The 23,926-nt window shown below is 40.5% G+C and overlaps 1 protein-coding gene across 3 annotated transcripts; it reads right to left on the bottom strand.

Annotated features, from left to right (window-relative positions):
• Positions 1-1,616: 1,616 nt before the first annotated feature.
• On the bottom strand, positions 1,617-17,077 carry si:ch211-214e3.5 (zinc finger protein 518A). 3 transcript variants are annotated; one of them, XM_041067401.1, is made up of 4 exons: positions 16,614-16,642; positions 16,406-16,484; positions 14,134-14,212; positions 1,617-10,273 (listed from the first exon to the last, which is right to left on the bottom strand). In XM_041067401.1, the coding sequence occupies exon 4, from the start codon at positions 10,251-10,253 to the stop codon at positions 6,066-6,068; it is 4,188 nt and encodes a 1,395-aa protein (XP_040923335.1). In that variant the 5' UTR covers positions 10,254-10,273; positions 14,134-14,212; positions 16,406-16,484; positions 16,614-16,642; the 3' UTR covers positions 1,617-6,065. The 3 variants fall into 3 exon arrangements, with proteins under 3 accessions (XP_040923335.1, XP_040923334.1, XP_040923333.1); XM_041067400.1 differs by lacking the exons at positions 16,406-16,484; positions 16,614-16,642 and adding an exon at positions 16,951-17,077; XM_041067399.1 differs by lacking the exons at positions 14,134-14,212; positions 16,406-16,484; positions 16,614-16,642 and adding an exon at positions 11,919-12,017.
• Positions 17,078-23,926: the final 6,849 nt, after the last annotated feature.

Genomic DNA, 23,926 nt, shown 5'->3' with positions numbered 1-23,926 from the left:
ACAATGTTCCTCCATTTCTCTTTAGGCCAGTTGATGTGTTTTTTGGCAAATTGTAACCTCTTCTGCACATGCCTTTTTTTTGCGGGGGATTCTTGAAAATAGATGAGCTTCACACAGACGTCTTCTAACTGTCACAGTACTTACAGGTAACTCCAGACTGTCTTTGATCATCCTGGAGCTGATCATTGGCTGAGCCTTTGCCATTCAGGTTTTTCTTCGATCCATTTTGATGGTTGTCTTCCGTTTTCTTCCACGCCTCCCTGGTTTTGCCCTCCATTTTAAGGCATTGGAGATCATTTTAGCTGAACAGCCTATGACTTTTTGCACCTCTTTATAGGTTTTCCCCTCTCCAATCAACTTTTTAATCAAAGTACGCTGTTCTTCTGAACAATGTCTTGAACAACCCATTTTCCTCAGGCTTTCAAACGCATGTTCAACAAGTGCTGGCTTCATCCTTAAATAGGGGCCACCTGATTCACACCTGTTTTTTCACAAAATTGATGACCTCACTGATTGAATGCCACACTGTTATTTTTTTGAACACGCCCCTTTCAACTAATTGCCCAATTGCGCAGCCTTAAGAGCGTGCATATCATGAATGCACAGGCAGAGGAGCTGCTTCTTTTCCACCAGCAACTGCATGTAGAGGCAATTCAAATCAGGGTCGCATGTGTCTCCCTCACTCTGCAGCATGAATGAGACATCTCTCCAGACTTTCCTTCTTGCTTCTCTGGTGAAGCAAGAAGACACATGCTCCCTCTGAATGACAGCTGTGTCAGCATCACGACTGCCAGACACTTAAACCTAAGACATAATGGAATTAATACATTTGTGAAATGTCACTCACACCACACAGTGTAGTGGGATTACTCAAGTTACCTACGTTTTTTTTCATATCATTGAAATGATATGAAATGACAATCATTAGGCTACAAATGATTGTCTGAAATGATAAAGACTTTGTATTTGTACCGAATGACCACACTTGATGGTGGGGTGAAAAGCTGGCAGAAAAATGCCACAAATAACAACTGAAAAAAAGAGAATAGGAAGCAAATTTCAGACAGGATCATGCTCGGAAATCCTACATTGGCATTTAATGTGTCTGCGAAGGGAGTGAAATACTGACATACTGAAATGATGCCACATAAACAGTCTTTAAAAAGCATCTGTGTGCTCCCCGTCTACGATTCTTCCCCTGTAAAAACTCTTAGAGAACAAATAATATTTTTCCTTTTTGAAAGCATCTGATGTTCTGACTTTCTCATTGCTTTTGTATAGACTCAGTTGTTATCTACACTATGGCAACAATAACTTTGTTCTCAAGTTTAGGGCCCAAATAAAACACAGGTTACAGCGCTAAAAGAAAGTGTGTTCAGCTGAATAAAACACAGGTAGGACATCCTGTGCCACTTTGTCTTGTGCTGCCCTCATGTGGATGTTTTTCAGCATCATCCCCCATACAGTGGAGAAACTATATCATCTCATGTCCTACATAAATCAAAAGAAATACTAACAAATCACATTATCACTTGTGGATGTCTCATCATTTGTGAACATTTATAACCAAACTTCCTAGTAAAAACAGAAACGCACCATTCTTTCCATAAGGTATGTACATTTATTAGAGGAGAGTGAACCACTAAGTTAAAGAAAAGAATACAGTAAACATTGTCAACCTGCCAAAGGACACTTGAGGCACTTAGCATGAGGAAAGATTCAGTAAAGAGTCGGACAGCCTCCTGGACAGGAACAGTTTACTGTACACGATGAGTTCAGCATTTGAGGGTTGAAACAGTATGTGGTAGAGTTTCATCATCCTAACAGCTTATGGGGGGGGGTTGAACGGTATAAGTTATAATTATGTAGGCTACTGGATTTCAATTATTGTTTTCTTTTAATTTTAGGCTCATACCATACGATGGTCTAGTAGTGTATCCCCATACAATGAGTGGTTTGTAGTTATTTCAGTGCAGAAAAACCATCAACAACACGTTTTTTAAATTCTCATGATAGACCCAAATAGTTCTTTGGCCTGAGAGAAGTGAAGAAGCAGAAGACAAGGACTGTGTGCTTATCTCATATACCGGTAAGTGAAACCATATGGATCAGTCTGAGACAAACACAACCCATCAGAAACAAACCTGGACTTCATTTGGTGTTTGTTTCTCATCATTATGCTGAAGTTAGGAAAGTTTGAATTGAGAAATTAAACTCAATCATCAAAAACTGAAAAAAGCAACAAAAAAACAAACAAAAAAACAAACAAAAAAAAAAACATAAAAGCTGCAATGATAAAAAGTACAATTTATGAATCTTTATATCAAGTAAATGTAAGCAGTATTTTAAGATTGTAGCCCTTGATTTGAAGAATTCCATCTCCAAAAACCAATGTTTAAAGAGAGAAATGTTAACCATGGGACAGGGGATAAGGCTCCAGGCTGAACGTCAGGTCATGACTGGGGCTTCATTAAGAACAGAGGAGTTAGCTGTTTGAACCTAGCTAACCTGATTTGAATAATTTATTTGCTTTCTTTCTGAGAGTGAGATATTGATGTATAAGCTGGATATTAACATGAACATGCTTTGTTCAGTACAGAGCTGGACTTAGCCTAGCCTATCATAAAGACTGCAAGCAGGGGGAAACAGCTAGCCTAGCTCTGTCCAAAGTTCAAAAACACACCCAAAGACACTTCAAGCTAACGAATTTCCACGTTATACGTGGTTTGTTTAATCTCTACACACAGAATGTAAGGATGGGCAGTTTGTTGGTTGCCGGTCTTGTGGTCACAGTGAGGTTGTCAGGTTTGGTACCATTGTGCCTGAACAGATAAAAGAATCTAAAACCTGTGCTCACTGACCATATCTGACAACCTGCAGTGTAACCAGAAATGCTGCATACAAGCGATGTGCGCGATTAAATGAAGCAGATACAACATGTTCATTGAGCTTTAGAGGTGTTGTGTGTTTCTAAACTCTGGACACAGCCCCGTTACCCTGCTCCAGTCTTCATGTTAACCTAGGTAAAGGAACTATTCCTTTAAGGAGAACTTGTGAAAAAGTTGAACGTATGTTTGGTTTCACTTGCAACTTACAAATATCAGTGAAGGGGATCTACTGCTGATGCTCCATTTATGTTCCTTTCATAGGAAACACTTTCAGAGAATTCATTTTGAATAAAAAACCCTGTTGCTGACTGGAGTGCTGGATTTAGATGAGCATTTTGCGAGCGGTAGACAGTGGACCCTGCTGAGGACACATCTTCAGTAATTGGAGGCTGGCTGTTCAGAATTATATTGAAGTATTAAAAAAACGGTAGCATGGCTTGCATTATTCAGTCGCTTTTGCATATTGAACGGAATAAAACATTCATTTCCTTGGTTCGATCATCATGTAATACAATCATTAAAATCCATGGAGAAGAAAATACAAAGTCCATATCCTGTTGCTGTTAAAAAAAAAATGTCAAATGTAATATTAAAATAAATGTATGTACAGCATACTGAACTTGATGACAGTGAGCAGATTTACAGTACAACATTAACGCAACAAAAGGTGCAAGTGAAATACATGGGTCACGGTTCAAGGTTTCTACTACAACTAAAATGTCTATAAAGCATGAAAAACAAAGATCAGTAACTATTAAATCACCTCTCCATGTATTCGATATTAACAAGAAACTTCTTATGGAACTAAAAACAGTTTGGAGGTAAGCAAACGCCTTTTTTGTGTTTTTATCTTGGGTCTGGGTGCATCTTTCTGTTTTGTTCTATAGCAGATCTGAACAAATGCTGTTCCACACCCTCATCTATTCCTGTACAGTGTACAAGTTTTCTGTTGTTGCTCTTTGTACTTGAATTAAAATGCTGTGAGATTTTGGACTGATCCAGCCAACCCTTCCCATCATAACAATTACATTTTTTCTTACTCTAACCAGCACTAGTAGCAGTAGCACAGGCTCAAGGGACAAAAAGGTTGTTTCTATTTTTCAAAGAGCTGTGGTAGTGGTCCAAGTGGCTCATACCAAGTCATTTTGTAGTGGCTGATATAGGATCTGTGTATCTTTTGGTCATTCAATTTTCCTTTCAGAAACTGGTATTAAAAAACAAAATAAATTTCATTTTAAAACTAAAAATATATATATATTTTTTTCTTTTTCATGATCAAAAATGAGGAGTGAAATTTATACCAAAATAATAATAAATCCACCAGAAAAGTCGTGGGAACACGCACAGCTAAAATGGAAACTACCAGACAGCAAATGCAACTCTGCCGAATGATGCATCCCTACAGGAATCAAATGTGGTAGTGAGTAAATGTTTTTGGACGTGTACATTTAAAACACCTAAAACATTTTTTAATACCTGAATAACCAGAAGATACATGGACAATATTCCTGGCTGCCTAGTTGCCTTAACTGACCAGATCTGAACAAGTCAACCATTTCACGTTTGGCCATCCCTGTTGGCAACCAAACCATAAAAAAAACGGTAATGATCACAATGTTGCATTATTATTAGTGTACCCAACTGTGCATGTATTTAGAACAGAAAAAAAAAACATTTTGTGTATGTTGTATGCTCTGTAAATTCTCAAATATTGGCCAGGCCTTCAATTTCCCTTTTATAAATATATTTCATTATACTTCGGCAGGAAGCCAAAGTCTGATGATTTTTCTGATCTGATCCTGTTTTAATGTTTCACATTAAAAGCCTTTCCTGCAGGTTAAAAGGAATAATCCCTCTTCCTTCTTGACAGGCTTTCACTGTTAAATATCTGTAGGAACTGTTGTTTCATTGATCACAGTTTACCAATGATCAAAAAAAAAAGGCTGGAAATCCATTATACTGTTATATGTATCTTGGCCATTTAATTTGAGAATTTACAGAAATATGAATAACCACTGATCACTTTAAATGTGGAGTACAATTACAAATGAAAATGGGACAAAATAATTAAACCATTTTGTCAACTGTGGTATCCAAAGGCTTTGGAAGTGGATAAAATCTTATTTTCAGGCCCTGTGACAACACTTGACTCTTTCTAAAATCCATTTAAAAACATCTTGCACCAGCATCTTCTCTTGTGAACAAACACTGCAACCCACAAAACAAATTTACAATCAGAAAGCAAATCCATGGGGACCTTTAAGATTTATCATCAAATTCCAAAATCAGTGTGGATTCACATGACTAACAACATGCGCACAAGCAAACAGCCTGAGCTTCTGACAACAAAACTCATACTGAATGAAACTGCATAGGTTGTATTATGGGCTGATCTGTGTTTCTCAAGTACTGGCAGTGAGCCGTGAAGCATCCCTGTTTAACAGATACAGTATTTGATAAGACCATCGGTCCGTTTGCAACATTTGGCAGACTAAAGAGATTACCAAGAAAAATCTCATCTCTAGTTTTGACAAATGCATGCTACAGGTTGACAAAATCCTGACAAGAAAAAACTGTAAACTACTCCTGACAACAGAATGGTGTAAAAGGATACCGCCTTAAATTAAAACATCATATATAAAAGGAATTATTTGGACCAGAACATTTTTTTTCATCACAAGCGCAAAACAATTGAATTTGTCTACAAGCTTTAGAGTTAAGCTATACAAATACAGTTTCCTGTCCTCACGTGCAGGATAACAAAATATACAAAAGTCCCTTAAACTAGGCCTATGCTTTTTTGAAATTTATGAGCAAAAATTATAAACCAAATTAATATGAAATCACCTGAGTAATTTAATCCAACTCTTCATACCACCTCTGCTGATATTGTCCCCTTTCTGTAAGATCGTGCCAGTGCACAACTCCTAATTACAGTGTACCATTTTCACAGTTCAATTTGACCTGTGCATGCATGATATAAATCATGCTAGCAGTACATAATTTAGCAGAATATGCACCTATGAAAAGATAAACTATGATTCACTTAAGAATATGTATTTACAGGAACAGAAATTGAACAAACATATAAGGTCATTAAAAAATATACAACTTCAACCATTTGTTCCACCTCAAAAGGTCAGAATATCAAGCCATTTAAAAGATGATGGAAAACTCTCAGAAAAGTTTATTCCAGTCTCTGGTTGCCTCCATGAGATGCCGTTGGCCGTGGCCAATCCAGTCTTCTTGGCTGTTGAAGAGTCGACCACAAAACCAGCAGTCAAACACCACGGCCTCTTGTCGACAGCCCGATAAAGTTTCCACTACCTCATACTTTTTTTTGCTTTTTTTCCTTAACTTCAGTTTCAAAAGGAATCGCTCTCGGACAGAACTCTGAACTGGCCGCGGTCTTGGATCATCACTATGAGATGAGACACCTTTGGTTGAGTGATTCTTCCCTTGAGCACCGAGCTCAGAGAGTGCTTGGACTGTTTTCTGAGAGAGAGAGACCTTAGTAACAGCACCTTTGTATCTGTTAACCACCTTCATGATATTGGCCACTTCGGGAATGTCAGCATCTGGATGATTGAGCACCACAACAGGTTGGTATCTACGAGGACATTTGATCTGCTGTACAGAACTGAACGGGGCAAGTCTCAGTGTCCTTTCAACTTCTTTGGCTACAGGCTTCCATAACACAGAAGTCTCTTTCTCAGTCAGTGCTTTATTTGATAGTCTTCTAGCTTTATGCACAGTTGCCGGAAGCTCGTCAAATAATGTTTTCCTGCGCCTTTTCCTTTGGCTTGGAGGCCGAATTGGCCTTGGGGCAAGAACAGGTTTCTCTGCTTCACACGGTTGTACCTTTACATTCATTTGAGAGGGTGAAATGCAAGATTCCTTGACATCTTTCTGTGCAGTGTTTTGTATGGTGATCAATTTCTTGACTCCACTGGAGGCATTTGCAGTAGTTTTGTTTGACGAGACCAGAAAACACTGGGTCTGAGGTCTGGTGGCCAGAAACAAAGGTTGACTGCTTGAGGTGGGAGTGCCACTTGTAAGGAGGCTACCGGTAGGCGTTACAATTTTAAATATTACTTTGTTTCCAGTGCTTTCACTGGTTTGGCTACACTGGGTCCCAGTCTTTGTGTCTTGGTTGTTCAGAAGGAGGCCTGATTTGGGTGGAGAAATGTACCGGAGCAAGAATGCTTGGCGACCAGGCTGCAGAGAGCTAGGTTTGTCTGCAGAGTTCACGGGCATGGCCAGAACTGGCCTTGAGTTCAGTGGGAGTTGTGTACTTGCCAATCTGAGGCCAGGAGTACTGGGGGTGTGAACAAATGGGCCAGACCTCTGTAGCAAGTAGCAAGTGGGCTGTGCCTTTGCTGATTTGTCTGTAGGTGTATTATGTGGTGTGCTTGAAAGGAGTACAGGACCCTTAAAACCGGGGCTATTGATAAGGTAGTGATTTGAGGTTATGCCAACTGCTGGTTGAACAGCAGAAAGAAGAGTTGTCCCTTTTTCAGCAGCTCCTGCCATTGGTGTTGATACGCCTAGCCTCCCACTGTTAGGAGTTAAAGTTACACCAGTTTGGTTACTTGATCTTTCTACACCTGGTTTCATGTACGACACATTGATCTGAGGATTAGTAGAATTGGTTATCAGTTTGAAACCTGGAGTAGCCTTAACCTGCACTGGCATGGCAAATCGATTCTCTGCAGTCCTCAGGAGTACTGGCTGCTTACCCTCTGGCAACTGAAGAATTCGAAGGGTTGTTTTTGTTTGTTTCAAAGAATCATTGCTTGCACTTCTCACTCTTTCCTTATTTAGTTGTTGGGAAATGATTGCATCTGAATGTTCTTCCACAAAACTGCCCAAGGAAGTGGAACTACTCTTTGTTTCTGACTGTTTTTTAGATATGGGAATGCTCTCTTCCTCAATTTTGATTATATTAAAGTCCTGGAGCACTGACTCAGGATTTTCATCCTCAGTGAAAGGATCATGAACGCTAGAAATGAACTCATCAGCCTGACTGTCACTATCTGACACTTTCTTCCCACCCTCTTGATTCTGTTCTTCAGTTGCTTCTCCACTGCCACTTTCCATGAATGGTTCTGGAGAGTCTGCCAATGTCAAGCTAAACTGTGATGATTCACAAATACTTTCTCTGTCAGCAGAGTGTTCGGACATATTGTCAAAGCTTTGGGTAGTGTTAGGTGAAGTTCCGAATGTTTCCTTGGAATAGTTGTGAAAGGTAAATACTTCTTGGTTTGGTGAATTTTTAGTGCAGTTTTCAGAGCCTGTGGCAATTTCTCTGTGGCTGTGACCTGAAGTGGGTGGGGATGACTCTGATGGAGGTACTGGATTTGCTGAAAGCTTCTTAAAGTTTTGCTGACCATTTTTAAGTTTAATCTCAGTTCTTACCCTGTTAGTCTTTTCTGGAGTAGTCTGAGAAGACTGGTCATCATTTTCTGTAGTGTTAAAAGAAGAATTCCCTTTGTGTTTGTCAAAGAGTTTCTCTGCCACTGTGTCAGTCAATGATAACTCATTTGCAGCCCCACAGTTCTCCAAAGTGTTTTTGGAGACTGACTGGGAAAGAAAGGTTTCCTGAGCAACTTTTGAAGGTGAAGATAAACCAGTGACCTTACCAGCACACACTGTCAAAGTATCACTGGTTTTAAGATCACTATGGTCGGCTGCATCAGCATTGAACGTTGCAGAGACTGAGTCATCATCAAATGTACTTCTCTCTGAGCAGGTTGTTTGACTTGAGTGACTCTGGTTGCCTAGATGATCTAACTCATTTGCCACGGGATATAACATATCTGAACAAGTTGAAGACAAATTTAGTAAAGGATTAGTTTGTTCTCCATCATCATCTTGGTGCGGGGAGGAATCAAGGTTGCAAATAGAGGTTTCTTCCTCCTCGATCTTTACTTTTACTGCCATAATATCGTCGTGATCCATCTGTATGCAAGATCCACTTCTTGGTGAAACAGCAAAGCAATGTGATGTGGAGCTCTTGCTATCGAAGCATTCCCCATTCTCAACAGATTCTTTACTTTTATCCAAGGCAGGATTTGATGCTAAGCAGCCAACATCTTCAGCCGAGGAATGGTTCTGAATGGATGAGTCTTGCCTTGCTGTAGGGATTACTTTGAGAACTAGATGCTTTTTGCCATCAACCACTTTGAATCCCATGACTTTGGTTGTACAATTAGGGGGAAGCGAGATTTTGTTCTTAACCATGAGAACAGTCAGTCCATTGGGACTTGTGTGACCTGCAGCATCAGAGCTTGTGGAGTTGTCACATTCCTGTAACATTACTGGTGTTGTCTGCTCTGTGTTTTGACAACCTTTGCTCCAATTGTTGTCCTTTTTTGCTACAGTTCCATCGACAACGTGGTAGGTCTCCTCTGAGGACAAATCTGGTTTGATTAACCTGCCATTTTGGTTTGTTAAACTCCCAGAAAGACAGTTCAGTTTTGATATCCTCTGAGCCTCCTGTGACTCGCCACTCTTTTTGAGCAAAAGTTTTAAGGTTGCAGATGAATTTGCTGGAGTGCTGCTATCTTCAACAGCCTTCCATGCATTCCTTTTCTCAGCTTCCTGTTTGTGAACAGCTGCAGTGTGTTTTTTCAGGTACTCGCTTCTTGCCACCCCAAATCCACAGATCTGACAGGTGAAGGGGAATGTACCCGAGTGAGCTTTCACATGCCTCTGATGATCCTCCTCGTTCAAGCTGATGTGTCTGCATTTTGAACACTTCCAAGGACTCTCATTATGATGATGGATGTGCTGGACGAACGTCCCTGCATCCACAGTAGTAAAGTCACACCAGTCACAGTTAAACTGTCCATTCAGACTGTGACACATGATGTAGTGTCTGGTGAGCAAAAGCAGAGAATACTGAACATCGTCGCTGCAGAGCTCACACGTAACCAGAGTATTTCTGTGCTCAATCCGATGGCGCTGAAGAGCGGGAAACTCGTTTGTGACAAAACCACACAGGTCACAAGGGTACGTGGGAAGGGTTCCTTTATGAGCCGCTCGAAAATGCTTAAGGAGATCATTGGGGCTATATGTGGAATCATCTTTACACACTGAGCATCCAAAACTTAGGATCTTTCCAGAAAAAACAGCCCCCTGCTGAATTTTACAGTGGGCTTTATTGAGAGTCTGTTTGTCTTTCTTGATGAAACCCCCATGTTCCTTAAGAGAAGGTTCCTCTGCATCCTTGAACAGCGACCCATCTGTCACTTCTCTGAAATGCTTATACACAAAGTCCTTTACCTTTTCTTTTTCATCCTCTATTACTGATATGCTGCTGTTTTTGGCAGAATCATGAGGTATTATGAGGTCTTCTTCCATAGCTGTAAGTTTGCAGATATCTGTAAGAGAAGAAATCAAATGTCTTTTTAATAAACACAGACAGAAGTATCCCACTTATTCTAAATGCATTTACTACTGTAAACATAAAAATAACACAATGTATAATGTATGTACAGCAGTGCACATAGTGGCAAGTGGCACATAATAATCACTGATCCAATGGTGTAACTGTGGCACAGTAGATATGCCATTTCACACACCAAATGATATATATTAAATGAGTGTGACTACAGCTTAGGCCACAATGTACTAAGAAACTTTCTCATGATGTGAAAGAAGTGAGGCCTTTTGTTGGAATAAGCCCTTAGGAGATCAGCACGTTTCACATTTCACCAATTCATAGCTTTTGATTTGTAGAAGTAGCTCAGTGTATCAGGAAGAGGAAAAAGCCAGAGATCCCACAGTGAGGCATTTCTCAGGTGTTACCGGTGGTGTAGGTGAGTAAGCACCTTCAGTCAACATGCACATTTTAGTTTGTGTGGATAAAACCAAACATTTAATTACATATGAAGAGAGATGTGTGTTAAAAACAGAAGGCTCATTTGCTACCATTACTTCTTGGTGTGAATGTGTACATGGCATACTTTTGTAAGTACATCATTTCAATCCCTGACCAGCTGATCACACACACACAAAAAAGCCTGAACTGTCACAGAAAATTTTAATCATGAGTCTGTATTTACAACAAGCACGTAAACGAGGCTCTTTCACTGATAATATGAGGTCACTTCTGGGGTTTAACTTGATTTAAGAGCTCTTCACATTGGGGCCTATCCCTGTTGTTTAGAGTACACCATGTGTAGATGGTGATGGCATATAATAAGTTGACTGGCAGGCTGAGTCTGCCATAGATTGACAGTATTGTGTCCCAAACAAAGTCCAGCAGTGGTGCAACAAGACGCGCAGAGGCGTTTAAAGCCAAATCAGAGTAACCTAGCCCAAACGGATAAAGCTGACTGTTTAGTCTATGAAGTGACAAAAAATTGTGAAAAATACTTATACGCCCAAAACTCTAAGATATTTCATTTACTTGCTTAAACAGAGCAAAAAAAGTTGCAAATCTTCGTTTTTGAGGAATAGTAAATGGACTACGACGGACTGCTTATCAGCTGTTCAAAGCACTTTACCCTCCAAGTCTCAGGACACATGGACAATAAACACTTCAACACGTGGACAATAAATGTTTGGCATTTGCTTGAAAAATGACTGAACCCATTAATAAATTATCAAAAAAAAAAATATTGCCCATTAGTTTTCTTTCCAATTAACTTCTTTCCATTAACTAACTGATTACTGATCGAATGATAACTGCAGTTCTGTCATGGCGTCTGGTCACAGGGGGTTGTAATCCCTTACATCACACGTTCCTGACAGCAAGAGACAACATTACTGTGAGCCATTACTATAATGCATTACTGCTGTGTATTTGATCATAAAAAACCACTGCTGAATAATCTGTACTCTATGATGGTGGTTGTCAGGTTTACACCTCCTGCAGTTTTTCACTCTATATTGGTGCATTGTCTACAAAAAAAAAACGAGTACAGCCCTATGCAACATCACTAAGTGTTCAATGACTCTACACTGTACCATCACAATAATCGTATTACAAGTCCAACCTCAGTGCAACAACAGTCAGTTTACCTGTGATCACTGCAACAAAGGTGCAATTTCCAATTAAGGCTGACTGCATGAACAAGGTTTTAAAAGAACTCCGCTTCCTCAGTTCTGGCCTGGGTTGTGTCTAAATGCAACATGGCTCCACATGGTGAGAGGCTGCCTGGACAAATAAGAAACCGGATTATGAGACTTCATAAATATGGAGAGGACACAAGGGCATCAGCAGGCAACTGAACATAAGCTGAACCACAGCCGCAGCAGAGGTTAGGAGATACAGGAAGAGCCACACTAACAATAACAGAAGGTGCAGTGGTCGTCCTCAAAATCAGAAGGTTCTCAAACAACAATACAAATGTCTGTTGTTCTTTTAAGTCTTCTATAATGATAAGTATTACAGGGGGGTTTGGACAGTTGGTCAGTTTTACTGGCAGAAACTGGCTCTGCTAAATCTAACAGATGTTTCTGTATGAACATATAAGCTACTAAGTCAGTACTGTGTGAGGTAACTGGCTTCCTCTCTATCAAAAGACTAAAGATTTTACATCAATGCATAAACAGTCAGAGCTCCAAACAACAAATATGAGCTGTCCACTGAGCAGGGACCTTAAAGGGGAACTTTTTCATGTGAGTCTCCAGGTGTTGTGGAGTACTACTGCATATGTGAAAACAGAAGCATACACCTTTAAGTGTCTCCAGATGGAGCAGTGAGGTCTGATAAATGTCCTCAGGTGATGTCACCTGAGTCGGCTTCAGTTGGGGTCTGAAGACTACAAGTCTGAAAAGTAAAACAACCTGGAGGTGAGGAGTTAGAGGGAGGTAAGTTTGCCAGAACCTCCCCCAAGAAGGTTTGAATCTAAGGCAACTGGACTTGTATTAGTTTACTATTAGTCTCTCATCCAAGAGGTTTCTTCAGTTCTGAATGACTGATAGGGAGACCCAGGTATTTATCCGTGGTAGGATTGTTAACCAGGCCACTGATACCACTTATTGGTCAGTGCGTCTAGGCCTGTCGACAACTGTCGACAGGCTTGTTAAAGTCACCTGGGGTCAGAAGTGAATGAAAGTCGCTGGAGCCATGAGCCCAAGTGTGGACACACACAATGAATTTTGAACTAAAGACCATGCACACCCATGGTGCACACAGGCAGCAGATGTTTTCTCTTTCAGAGATGTGCAGACATGTACAAACTGCCCACTTTATTAGATACATCCACACAATCTAATACAATATAGTGAAACAGCTTCTCATTGTTAGCCAACGCTGCTCCAACGTCACCAGCAGAAGGTCATATATCAGCTCTCATTAGTTCCTGTCATATCCCAGAGTAACTGGATAACTGGTCTAATTTAAACTTGTTTGGTGGTTAAAGTGCTCTCTGTAGTTTGTGAGGGAAGAAGCTCCACTCCATTAATAACACTGTTCAACCTTGAGTGGACTGAGTGGAATTCCACCATCTCCAGCAGTGAGATGTCTTCTCTGAAGCTGATCGCACCATGTTAATGTCAGGAGGCCCATTCGCTCAGTTTCAGTTTCATTCATATATCATATTCCTATATCAATCAGTTTAGATACAATGACTCCATAAAGTGAGGCACTTCTGTCATTTAATCTACCTTCCTTGCTATGTTTTGGGTGGACAAAATAATGGAAACATGCTCAACTCCCACTGCTTCACCTCTCATAATCGGGTCACACCTCTTCAACCAGCGTAAAGCAAGAGTGCACAACAACATGCACCGTGTTCCTTCGGTCGTTTCTCTCTGAGCAGGCAGCCACCCGGATCCACAACAATCCGATAAACAGTGGCTCATTGCTCTTCTGAAACTGTTGTGACTCAAAGGCTGCAACTTTTCCACCTTTTGCGTTGTAAGATGTAATTTTCACTGTTTAGGCATTTTACATATCATGCAGTTACAAAAACAAGAACTAATCTCATGAATTTAATTCAACCACCCAGCCCTAACTATAATCACATGATCACATTGCCATTCCACTAAAACTCAATGAGATATACAACGTGCACAATGTGTATTGCCACAGATGTTAAATGGTCAGCTCACCCAAATAAAAAGAACTATTTGTTTCTCGCTTACCTTAGAAGAAGCAGAAGTAGAAAACTATCTGCTTGGGTACATATTATGATCAGTGATTAGTAATTAATGTGAAAATATGGTTTTTGTAACTTGGGTGAACCAAAATTTACAAAAAGAGAAACATGTAATAAGCAGTTATAATTACCTGTACTCCTTCAGGAAAAAGTCAAACATTAACGCATGTCGTCTCTGAAGAGGAGAAGCCTGTAGTGTGGCCACGGTGCCTGCAGGACAGAAGCACAACATTACAACTCAGTTTTCAGACAGAAAAATGGGTCTGTTCAAATATGGGTAACTGTTATTGATTAAAGCAAAGCATGTTTGGAAAAATGTATTTATGGTGAATGGTATGTTTGGTATTAATTATCAATACTGACAGCTCATTATTATTATCATTATTGACTATTTTAAGTTTAATGTTACTGCTCAATGGTGTGAACATGAAAAACCATCAACAGAAACCCGAACATTGTGCTGAGCATCATGCCACAAGAAAATGTTGCTGCTGATGTCCCTTTGAGGAGTCAACATAGAAAACGTTAGCCCTGTTTGGGACGGTCTCGTCCACTGTGAGAGACAGACAGAAACACTTCCCATGAGGTACAAATCTCCTTTGTGTCACTTGTCCAAGTCTTTTCAAGTGCAGTGTCTTCTTCTGCTCATTGTGGTACACTGAGCATTAATGGGCTCACTACTGCCCCCTGAGGCCAGAGGACAGAAAACACCCACTGATACTTGATGTCAAGTGACAAATATGGGGGTGGGGGGGGTTAACCACAGTCGCCACAAGGGGCAACAATTAGCCCATTACACAACTAAAAACTAGTTAGTTTTCAATTTTGCTTCTTCAGTGATGGAGACCAGATGGTTGCTTTATTAAGTGTGTGTCTGGTTAACTTCCACACCTCTGTCAAAGAGCAGCACACAGCCAATTTCCTCAGCTTTTCTATGGGAACCACACCAAGACCTCTACTCCCTGTGACTGTAACTTAAGACAAGAACTATGATTTAAGGGTGGGCTGTCATACAGCTATTAAACGCCTCTCAGTCAGGGACGTAATGCAAAATTCAAAAAACTAATGTAATCATCCAAGCACAAACTGCAGGCGGCTCAGAGACAGAGACAGCAAGCACTAAGCCTCTTTAACATACAAAAGGGCAAATCATCTCAAAAAAATAACCCGGCCATAATGTTAATGACGGATTAAACATCTATGTCACTTGCACTATGAATTAACACATCTGCTGATTTCATGTCGCTGTGAACTTAATATCTCCAAAAAAAGCTAGACACAGGCTCGCCTGGGACCCTGATGGGTTCAATTACATTTGATGATGCTGTAGAAAATAATGGTAAACATTTAATATGCCATATATGTATGCAAACCCACTTGAGCTGTAGAAGAGTCCACAGCGTCGTCTCATCTTCAAAATCCACTACGCCCATGTGCCATCAGACTAGACTCTGCTTTGTGATTGGACAGTCAGTGTCCAGTCACATACAGGTGTAAAAGCAGAATCAAAATTTGTACAGTAACTTTATACTATGTCATACAGTGTGGGTAATTTTTACATGTTGCATGTTTCTGCTTTCCAGCTATACAGATGTTCACAAAAGCATTTAATCGTTCAGTGTATTTGTCTCACCTCACCACTAATAGAATGTGCCTGCAGATTTTATTCACGCGGTATCATTTACAAATCTTTTCTACACATGCACTTTTGATTTTTTTAAACAAATTTTTTTAACGCACCAAAGGATTTTTTTTTTTAACACACACTAATGTGGAAAAGTGGTGAAATTCCCCTTTAATAGATTTGAGTTCTGGATGGACAAAACACACAACTCACCTAGACTTTTCTGACATTTTTAGACCAAATGATGCACCAATATCAGTGGCAATAAAAACAACTATCTATGGAGCAGTCTTGTAAGAGTTGTTGTACCATAATGTGACTAATTTGTCACTAAATGAGTGATCGGCAATGGAAGAGGGATCAAGAAAACTGAAACTCAGCAAAGGGAAAGGTTTTCTGTGTGCAGGAAGATATTCTGTGTGCACCACTATTTAAGGCAAATAGACCCAAATACAACAGCAATATTCAAAAGTATAAATGTCAGCTCAGTACGAGACCTGCATCAGCCTACAACTCCATAAGTCTCACTCAGCTGTCAACCCTGGGGATCCAAGGAGGCCATATTGGGGGCGAAAAATGGCTGCCATTATTTTAAGACATATCTCAGCATATCAGCTACTTCAATCCAACACTGTCCTGACAAACACTTAGTCTCACTTACAGCATCAATGTCCATAATAGACTTGAAAGCAGAATGGAAATAATACTATCAAAATGCAATTCAAGAGAGAAGCCTGCTTAGTTTTAATCTTAATAAAAACTGGATACAAGAAACTCACTGTGCAATAAAAGTGAACAGGACTTTAGTGAACACCTGGACTACAGACAGACAGGTAGGCTACTCCAGGCCCACACCATCTACACGGGACAGATAAATGAAGCTTGGTGTGATGAGAGCAAAAAGTTGTATCGTCTCAAAACTGCAATTCCCCTCACCCTCTAAACACAGAGACAAACACAACACGCTGCAGGACTGTCAGTCTTTACCTGGGCATTACAACCCCACATCCTCGCTTCATTTAGGTTTACTTTTCGGAGTGACTTGCTCCACAGTCGCTTAAGTTTAGGAAAGGCGAGGGAAGGCTGCATCAGTGGGAGAATTACAGGCTGTAGACACACACACACAGCAACAAAGGAACCGGAGTCAGCGCTCGTTGGTTTTACTGCATTGTGGCAACTTAGAGCTCAGGACATGGAAATTTGTCAGTCCCTTCAGGGACAATGTTACCGTCCGAGGAGTTTAATAAGCAGTTATTTTACACCCAAATGAAGCCCCCACCCACGCCAAGCTATCCAAAGTTACGGAAAACGTGTTGTTTCTTACTATGAACTCGATGGAAGCTGCGGCGGCGTCCCGTCCACGTCCGACATTACGAAAAGCAGGCTAAGCTTGAAAAAACACACAGCACAAACATTTGCCTTCCTCCTCTCCTCTCTGTGGAACCACAGCGACGGCGGCCATGACAGTCCATCCGGGTACTGCCGTGCTCTTGACACTCATGTAGAAGCGGATGAATATGTGTTGCTTGTCAAATCCCAAACTAGTGCCTTGAAGGGCATTTTCTTCGCAAAAACACACAGTGAAAACAACTTTGACTAAAGTGGATTTATTTGTTGTTTTACGAGACATCCATATGAATCTGTCGGTGTTTTCGCAGCATGAGCCCTACGTCATTTGTTGCTTGCGTGTGTGTGTGTCTGTGTGTGTGTGTGTGTGTGTACTCGGTGGAAGAAGAAGCAATAAGAGCAATGGCGGATATACGCCATTTCCTATTGAATGCGTTACATGTAGGTTGATTTCCGACGCTGACTTTTCTCTTTTTCAACTTTAAACACTGATAATGAATCTGTTTCTCCCCCCTGTCTTTTTGTCTTTGTCCCTCCCCCTCCCGCACACACACACATACACACAGAAAGAGACAGACTTACAATAATGGAGGATGTGAGGCTCATACACTGTAACCTCATCACCCAACATTGTAACACTGAGCACTGACAGTGTTTCTCGTCAGCCATATTGGTGGCCTTCAGTGGGTGGAGGTTGCCTCCCTCCATCTTTCTGCCTCTGACGTTTTTATGTTTTTGTTGAGAACTATTCTGCCATCATATCCATTTAGACCAGTGATTCGCCATCAGTACAAGGAAGGAAAGCGGTGCTTGACCAGTTAAAGAAGACATTTTTAGGGTGTTTGGGCATGGTGGATAATCCTCGAGTCTTTGATGTGATTAAGTACAACTAGCTACAGACAACTGTGCTCAAATTGCCCTTGACTGAGCTTCCACTGTTCTGAGATCAGTTATGTTGTTGCATAACCAGTTAGGATGACACACATGCAGATGCATGTGGAAACTGTACTTTCAGATTATAAAATGACTTCAGCAGTCTTTTCTTCCTAAGTAAACATGCAAATGACACAGTGATCCATCATCTCCGATCAGTATAAGTTGTCTTTCACAGACATATTTATGGAATTTACATATTTACAGTGAATCGTGTAACAGAAAACTCAAGGCTTTTAACTTTGGAGGATTCTGTATTGTCACTGCATTTTTAACTGTCATTGTCAGTTAATGCTAAATATTATTACTATAGAAGTGATTTTTTTTAAAGACATTTTTTCCCTATGTTGCACATTTGATATGTTGCTGTCAGTTTAAAGGAATAATCCTAACCCTCTTTACTCAGGGAGGAGTACAGAAAGGTGAAGGTATAGGGATGTGAATTTAGAACATGTTCCAAATTTTCCAAACCATCAGAACGGTATGCCTTCAAACTTATCAGTTACTTTTACTGATGCCAGCTTGTTTTTCTGACAGTTGTGTGCTGCAAAACAATAATATCAAGCTCATGTGTCTACTCTGCTGGAAACGTGAAACTCTTAATTTCACTTTTTTCAAACTAACTACATTTTGGCCACACACCTGTCTGAGTTGTGCGTGCTGCAATACCTCACTGAGGATTAGAAGCTTCTCTGTGCGCAGCTAGCCTCTACCAATAGCCTGCATGTGAGGCGTTTACAGAACAGCGTTAACAACAGTAAATTGTAACGTCTACCAACAGCCATGTGAGGCATTCTGTGGTGATCTGCAAATTGTAGCAGCAGAAAAATAACCTTGGTTACACTCTATCTCCCTCAAAGGCTCAAAGGTTATACTTTTCAAATCCACTAGGGTCTGAGTGACGTAAATTTGGTCATCAGAGGGTGTACGTGTGTGGCTCTGTGTGGATGTACCCACCAGCTTGTTGTGTCTTAGCATGTCCGTGTAGACACTACACTACAAGGGCTTCTTCTTTACTGCTTCTTCACTGCTCACCTACATGAAAAATTCATCACACGCCACTGTTTGGACAGATCATGTGAGAACATATGAAGTAACTTCAACACAATGTTGGGAATTGAGCTGAAATTCTGTTGTTCTGTATTTCCAGATGCAATACAAGTGCCACAGTACATGATTAAACATGGGCTTTTTCTTTTTTCCTTTTCTTAAGTAGGGACTCTGTAAAATCAACAGATGTCATTGTCACCAGTATTTTATACTTTCTATTATAGGAATAGTTCTGAAAAAGTACTGTTGACACCAGTGGACTGGACCAGTGGATTGCGTACCAGGGACATTGTCTCTGATGTTGTTTAGTACTTTGAGCAGCAGAGATGAACATGCATTCATTTCTGATGTTCTGGGGTGGATCCAGGGCTGTAGCCAGAGTTTTAGAAATACTGAGACTAGGAGTCCAAGTCTCCCTGACACGCATCCTCCAAAGGAAATTTTGACCATGGTCTTTACATTTTAATTATTTGGATTTGCATCTCATTTCTTACTATTTAATTTAATCCAGTTAAAATAAAACTTTCTGAAATGATTCTGAAAGGATGAAAGGTATTACTTTTGGTGACAAAACCAACTTGGCACTCAACATTGAATTCCTTCTCATAGACTATCCGGTCAATATAGTGAAGCATTTAGCAATGTGATGCATTGGAATAATGCATCACATCTATATTAATACATCCTGGCCAATTTTTTTTTTTTCTCAGATTTCAAACTTGCCAGGCGTGCTGCCCATTTCTACTCCAAACTACCAAGTTTAGCAGAGCGCAAGTACACTTTTTTATACACACCAAAAATGAAATTTTAAAGAAGTTATAAATTTTTTAAAAATAATTTTTACCTGTGGGGCTGCTGGCAAAAACAGTTGCCCTCTCTGTCCTTCAATCAGAGGATCTCTGAGCAAGAAAATTTCAGCATTAATGCCTCTGAAATCCTTCCTCTTTAATCAGAGAAAAGGTTCTTGTAGTCTCAGTGCGGCAGTGCTGATATCTTCATGAGGTTCTTGATGGGCTTGAAGAACTGCAAGCACTGGAAGTGGGTCAGTCTCCATATAAAATGATTCAGCTGTGTTAAGCTTCTCTGGTGGTAAAATTAAAATCTGTCTTTTTTTGCTCTAAATAACAGAAGGTCAGTTCATCCCTAAATTCTGCTGGAATTCCTTGCAAGGCAAATGTTGTCAGCAGATTACTTTTCCATTCCCCCACACTAATATCTGAATCCTTCCCATTAAATTTAGTTGTAGCCATTATTTCGGCTTATTTCGGCCAGGCTGCGGCTCATTCGTGATCATGTCGTGTTTTGCTCGTTTTTGCCTACTACAGATTCTGCTCATCAAATCCTGTAAGCTACACCAGTCGTACTTGAAACCTACAGATTCTTGATTTGACCAACCAGTCTCAGCAAGGGGCAAAAGAGCACATTGCAAGAAAAGGCTTTGTTTATTATTTAATAGAAATGCCAACTAAAATCAAAGAGGAAATATCTGGGTCCAGTTCCTCAATTATCAGGAAAAGGGGGAAATAGTCAGTGTGCTACACATGAGAGAGGAGGGGGAGGACAGTTCAGAGTCAGCTGGTTGGTTGCTTCCTCACAGTCCACTGACAACTGCTAAGCATCACTTGATGGTAGTCCTCTCTGAGAAATCACCACGGACCAGTCTGGCAGCACACTTCAGCCTTCAGGAGGACCAACTCCGCCTTAAAACAGCGGCACCTAACACTGACCCAGGCCTGTTCACAGGGAAACACGAAAGAACAAGAACCAGTAGTGTTGGCTGCATAAGTCATAAGTAGACCACAGCTGGATTTTCCCTCCACCTTCCAGCGTGGCCCTTCAGAACTACTATGAACTCTGTTTCTTCCTGATACGATTGGAAACCTAGTTCTTTCTGAACCTAACATGAGACTCAAGACTCAGCTCCACCCTGCACCTACAAACTCAAAGTACCAGTGGCTCAACAGCAACTGTGCTTCTCGCAGTCACGTAGCTTTAAATAGATAAATCAATATACATTTATACATTTGGTTGTGGGGAAATGATCCAGCATGCATTCATTAGTATAGTAAGACATCTACAACCTGAACTCTGGTGTGTTAGTATTAATAAGCTGTTTTCTCCATAAAGGAAATTCAATGTGTTTTCTCCATCATAGACATTCAGCTCTAACTCTTTCTGTATCAACAGATATGAATTAAGTATGAATACAACAATTTAAGAGTAATCTATAATTAAAGAGCACACATGTATTATTGGCTTCATGTAGATAAAGCATCACAGTACACAAGAAAGAAAGGAGCTCAGTAAGCTGTATAAATGAAATCCTACTCACAGATGGAACTCTGTAAGTAGGATTCATCAAGGCCTTAAAACCCAGCTGATCTGATCAATGATATACCAATATATAAACAAAATCAATATGTCCCTACCAGAGATGGTGCAAACAAGGCCACTGATGATATCAGTGTAATATTTCATAAGGTAGCTATCAGAGCTGATGGTTTGATCAATAATGTAAGAAAATCAGAAAAATATCAAATTAAAAGCACCAACAACCAAACAACCAAGCAAATGGTGACACCTGGAGTACACATTTTCAAAACCAGTACAAAGATATGCTAATAAATCAAATGAATTCAGATCAATATATTATAAAAGAAAAAACAACTGAAGAACCAAAACCAGCTTGATTTCCTAATTACTTGGGAAGAACTAACCACACAGATTAAATCTGTCAGGCTAAGGAAAGCCTGTGGTCCAGACAGCATTAAAAATGAAATGCTCCAATGCAGCAGCCACAGATGCCGTGTTGAAGCTCATATCACAGTCAGGATATTTTCCTGACATCTGGTGCAAAGGGCTCATCTCCCCTTTTTATAAGAATAGGGAAAAATCAGACCTGAGTACCTAGCATGGCATGTGTGTCAGCAGCTGTCTACGTAAACGATTCTGTAAAATTCCAGATAAAAGGAAACTAAATTTCCTCCAGCAGCACTCCATCTTCAGGACAAATCTAACTGGCTTCCTCCCAAAACACCACACCACCAACTATCTATAATCACTGATCACAGTATGAGCTGTACCTATCTTGGTATAACCATGACAGCATCAGGAAGTTTCAACATGGCCGTGACTGCACTAAAAGAAAAACCTCTAAGAGAACTAAATACAATTATGAGGAAATTTTAGAGGATCTAAATCACATTTGATAGTGTTCTCCAGCTCTTTGAGCTTTATGGTAGTGAAGTGTGGGTCCACTCAGTCATCACAGCTGTGCCTGTTGAGATAAAAATCCTACAGAATCTCTACAGTGAAGCACCTTCAGTCTAGCCCCCTCCACACCCTCTATCCCAAAGTCCTCCAAACCCTGAGCCGAGCCCAGAAACGAGCCCCCTGTATCAGCTGGTGCTGAGACTGACTGCCCCCTCTCAAACACACTCTGACCACACAATCTACTAGAAATACATAATTAATACATCTGTGTGTATTGATGGTGTTGTTGTTTTACTGTTCTTGGTTGTGAACTTGGATGAGTTGTATTTTGATGCTTTGATTTTGAAACTTTCATGTGAATAAAGCACATTTGAATTTGAATTTGTGCATTAAACTGCCTCCTGTTTAGTCATCAAAGCTTCAGCATTTTACTGTTGCAGGTCTTTAAAGTGGAGCGAGTTTACTAGTTAGCTAGTTATTAACTGGACAAGGAGACACAGCTACACAACGTTTGTTATATAAGAGGTCACATGCAAACAGGTTGGAAAGACTGGCATAATCCATAAGGATGTTAACATAAGATCTTAATCTGAAAACTAACCAGTAACTACAGCTGCCAGATAAATGCAGTGCATTAAAAAAAAGTTCTGTGTTTCTCTGTTAAACAGGGGCAGACTGGTAATCTGGACATTCTGTCAAAGACCAGAGCAGCCGGTGGATTTATAACATTCCATCCAGTCTGGCTGTCAACAACCCAGACTCAGCCAACAGCCTAATCAGCCCACAGCTTCACCCAGTGAGTGAAACTGCACCATTCCGAACGGCGACGTGTCTGTCAGTCAGCTTGTGTGGTGAACGACGGTGTTACACTGCTACTGATGGAGTCATGTGAAGTCTACAGGTGTGACGGAGAAAAGAATGTGATGGGAGGCAGGGCTACTTCGACAGTTACTGCCTAGACTAATTTAAAATTTTCTACATGGCTCCATGGTCTATGCAGAGATGGTAGGTCCCATTCTTCCTATGACTGGTCATTCAGGCTGTGGGCAGAGGTGTTGGTGGACTGCAGGGCTTAAGGTATGTCCAGGACTGAAGATGCAGAGTGGTGCAGCTGTAAAGTCTCTCTAACACAGTCCAGGCTGCTTTCACTGCATGTGTCTTTGCTTTGGGAGTGAAAATACAACACTTCGAGCATGTGAATGCTCATTTTGTGACCTTGGGCTTTAAAGAAATCAAGAGTCTCAGGCTCCGGATCCTGATCCAGCTTCTAGACCATGTTTGGGAGGCAAAGACAACACTATGTTTTCTACTCCACGGACAAAATTCACTTCAGGGTGAACCATCTTCACTTTACACAGCACCTGAAAACAAGACATGGGACAGTCATGGGAAAGAGTTATATCCATGTGTCATCTGTCATATTTAACTCTTTTATTTTACATACATGAAGGTGCTTCTTGGCACATGAGCTGCTCCACATCTATACTTCCAGTACTGGTTCTCATCATATGCTAGCCTTCAAACTGAGACCACTTCTGGCATGTTTTTCACATGGTGGGTCATAATCTGGTCATGTACAGGAAACACTGTCCATTACTGCTGCACAAAATGCATCATCCAACCCTCTTATATTATTACTCTCTACCCATAAAACCATCTTCCCATCAGTTGCCTAACCCCCAAACTTGTATTTCTATGTGGTATTGCTTTGGACTGTTACATGTCATGTGTTCCATGACAACAGGAAATACAAAGAC

Source organism: Toxotes jaculatrix, chromosome 21 (assembly GCF_017976425.1).
Source record: "Toxotes jaculatrix isolate fToxJac2 chromosome 21, fToxJac2.pri, whole genome shotgun sequence".
NCBI classification, from domain to species: domain Eukaryota; kingdom Metazoa; phylum Chordata; class Actinopteri; family Toxotidae; genus Toxotes; species Toxotes jaculatrix.
The sequence above is the reverse complement of the archived record's forward strand: the minus strand, read 5'-3'. Positions and strand labels throughout refer to the sequence as shown.

Coding starts and splice junctions, on each gene's coding strand:
- si:ch211-214e3.5 (XM_041067399.1), bottom strand. CDS start 11,967: ATGCAGTCAGCCTTAATTGGAAATTGCACCTTTGTTGCAGTGATCACA. Junction 10,274..11,918: donor CTTTGTTGCAGTGATCACAG/GTAAACTGACTG, acceptor CTTCTCTTACAG/ATATCTGCAAACTTACAGCT.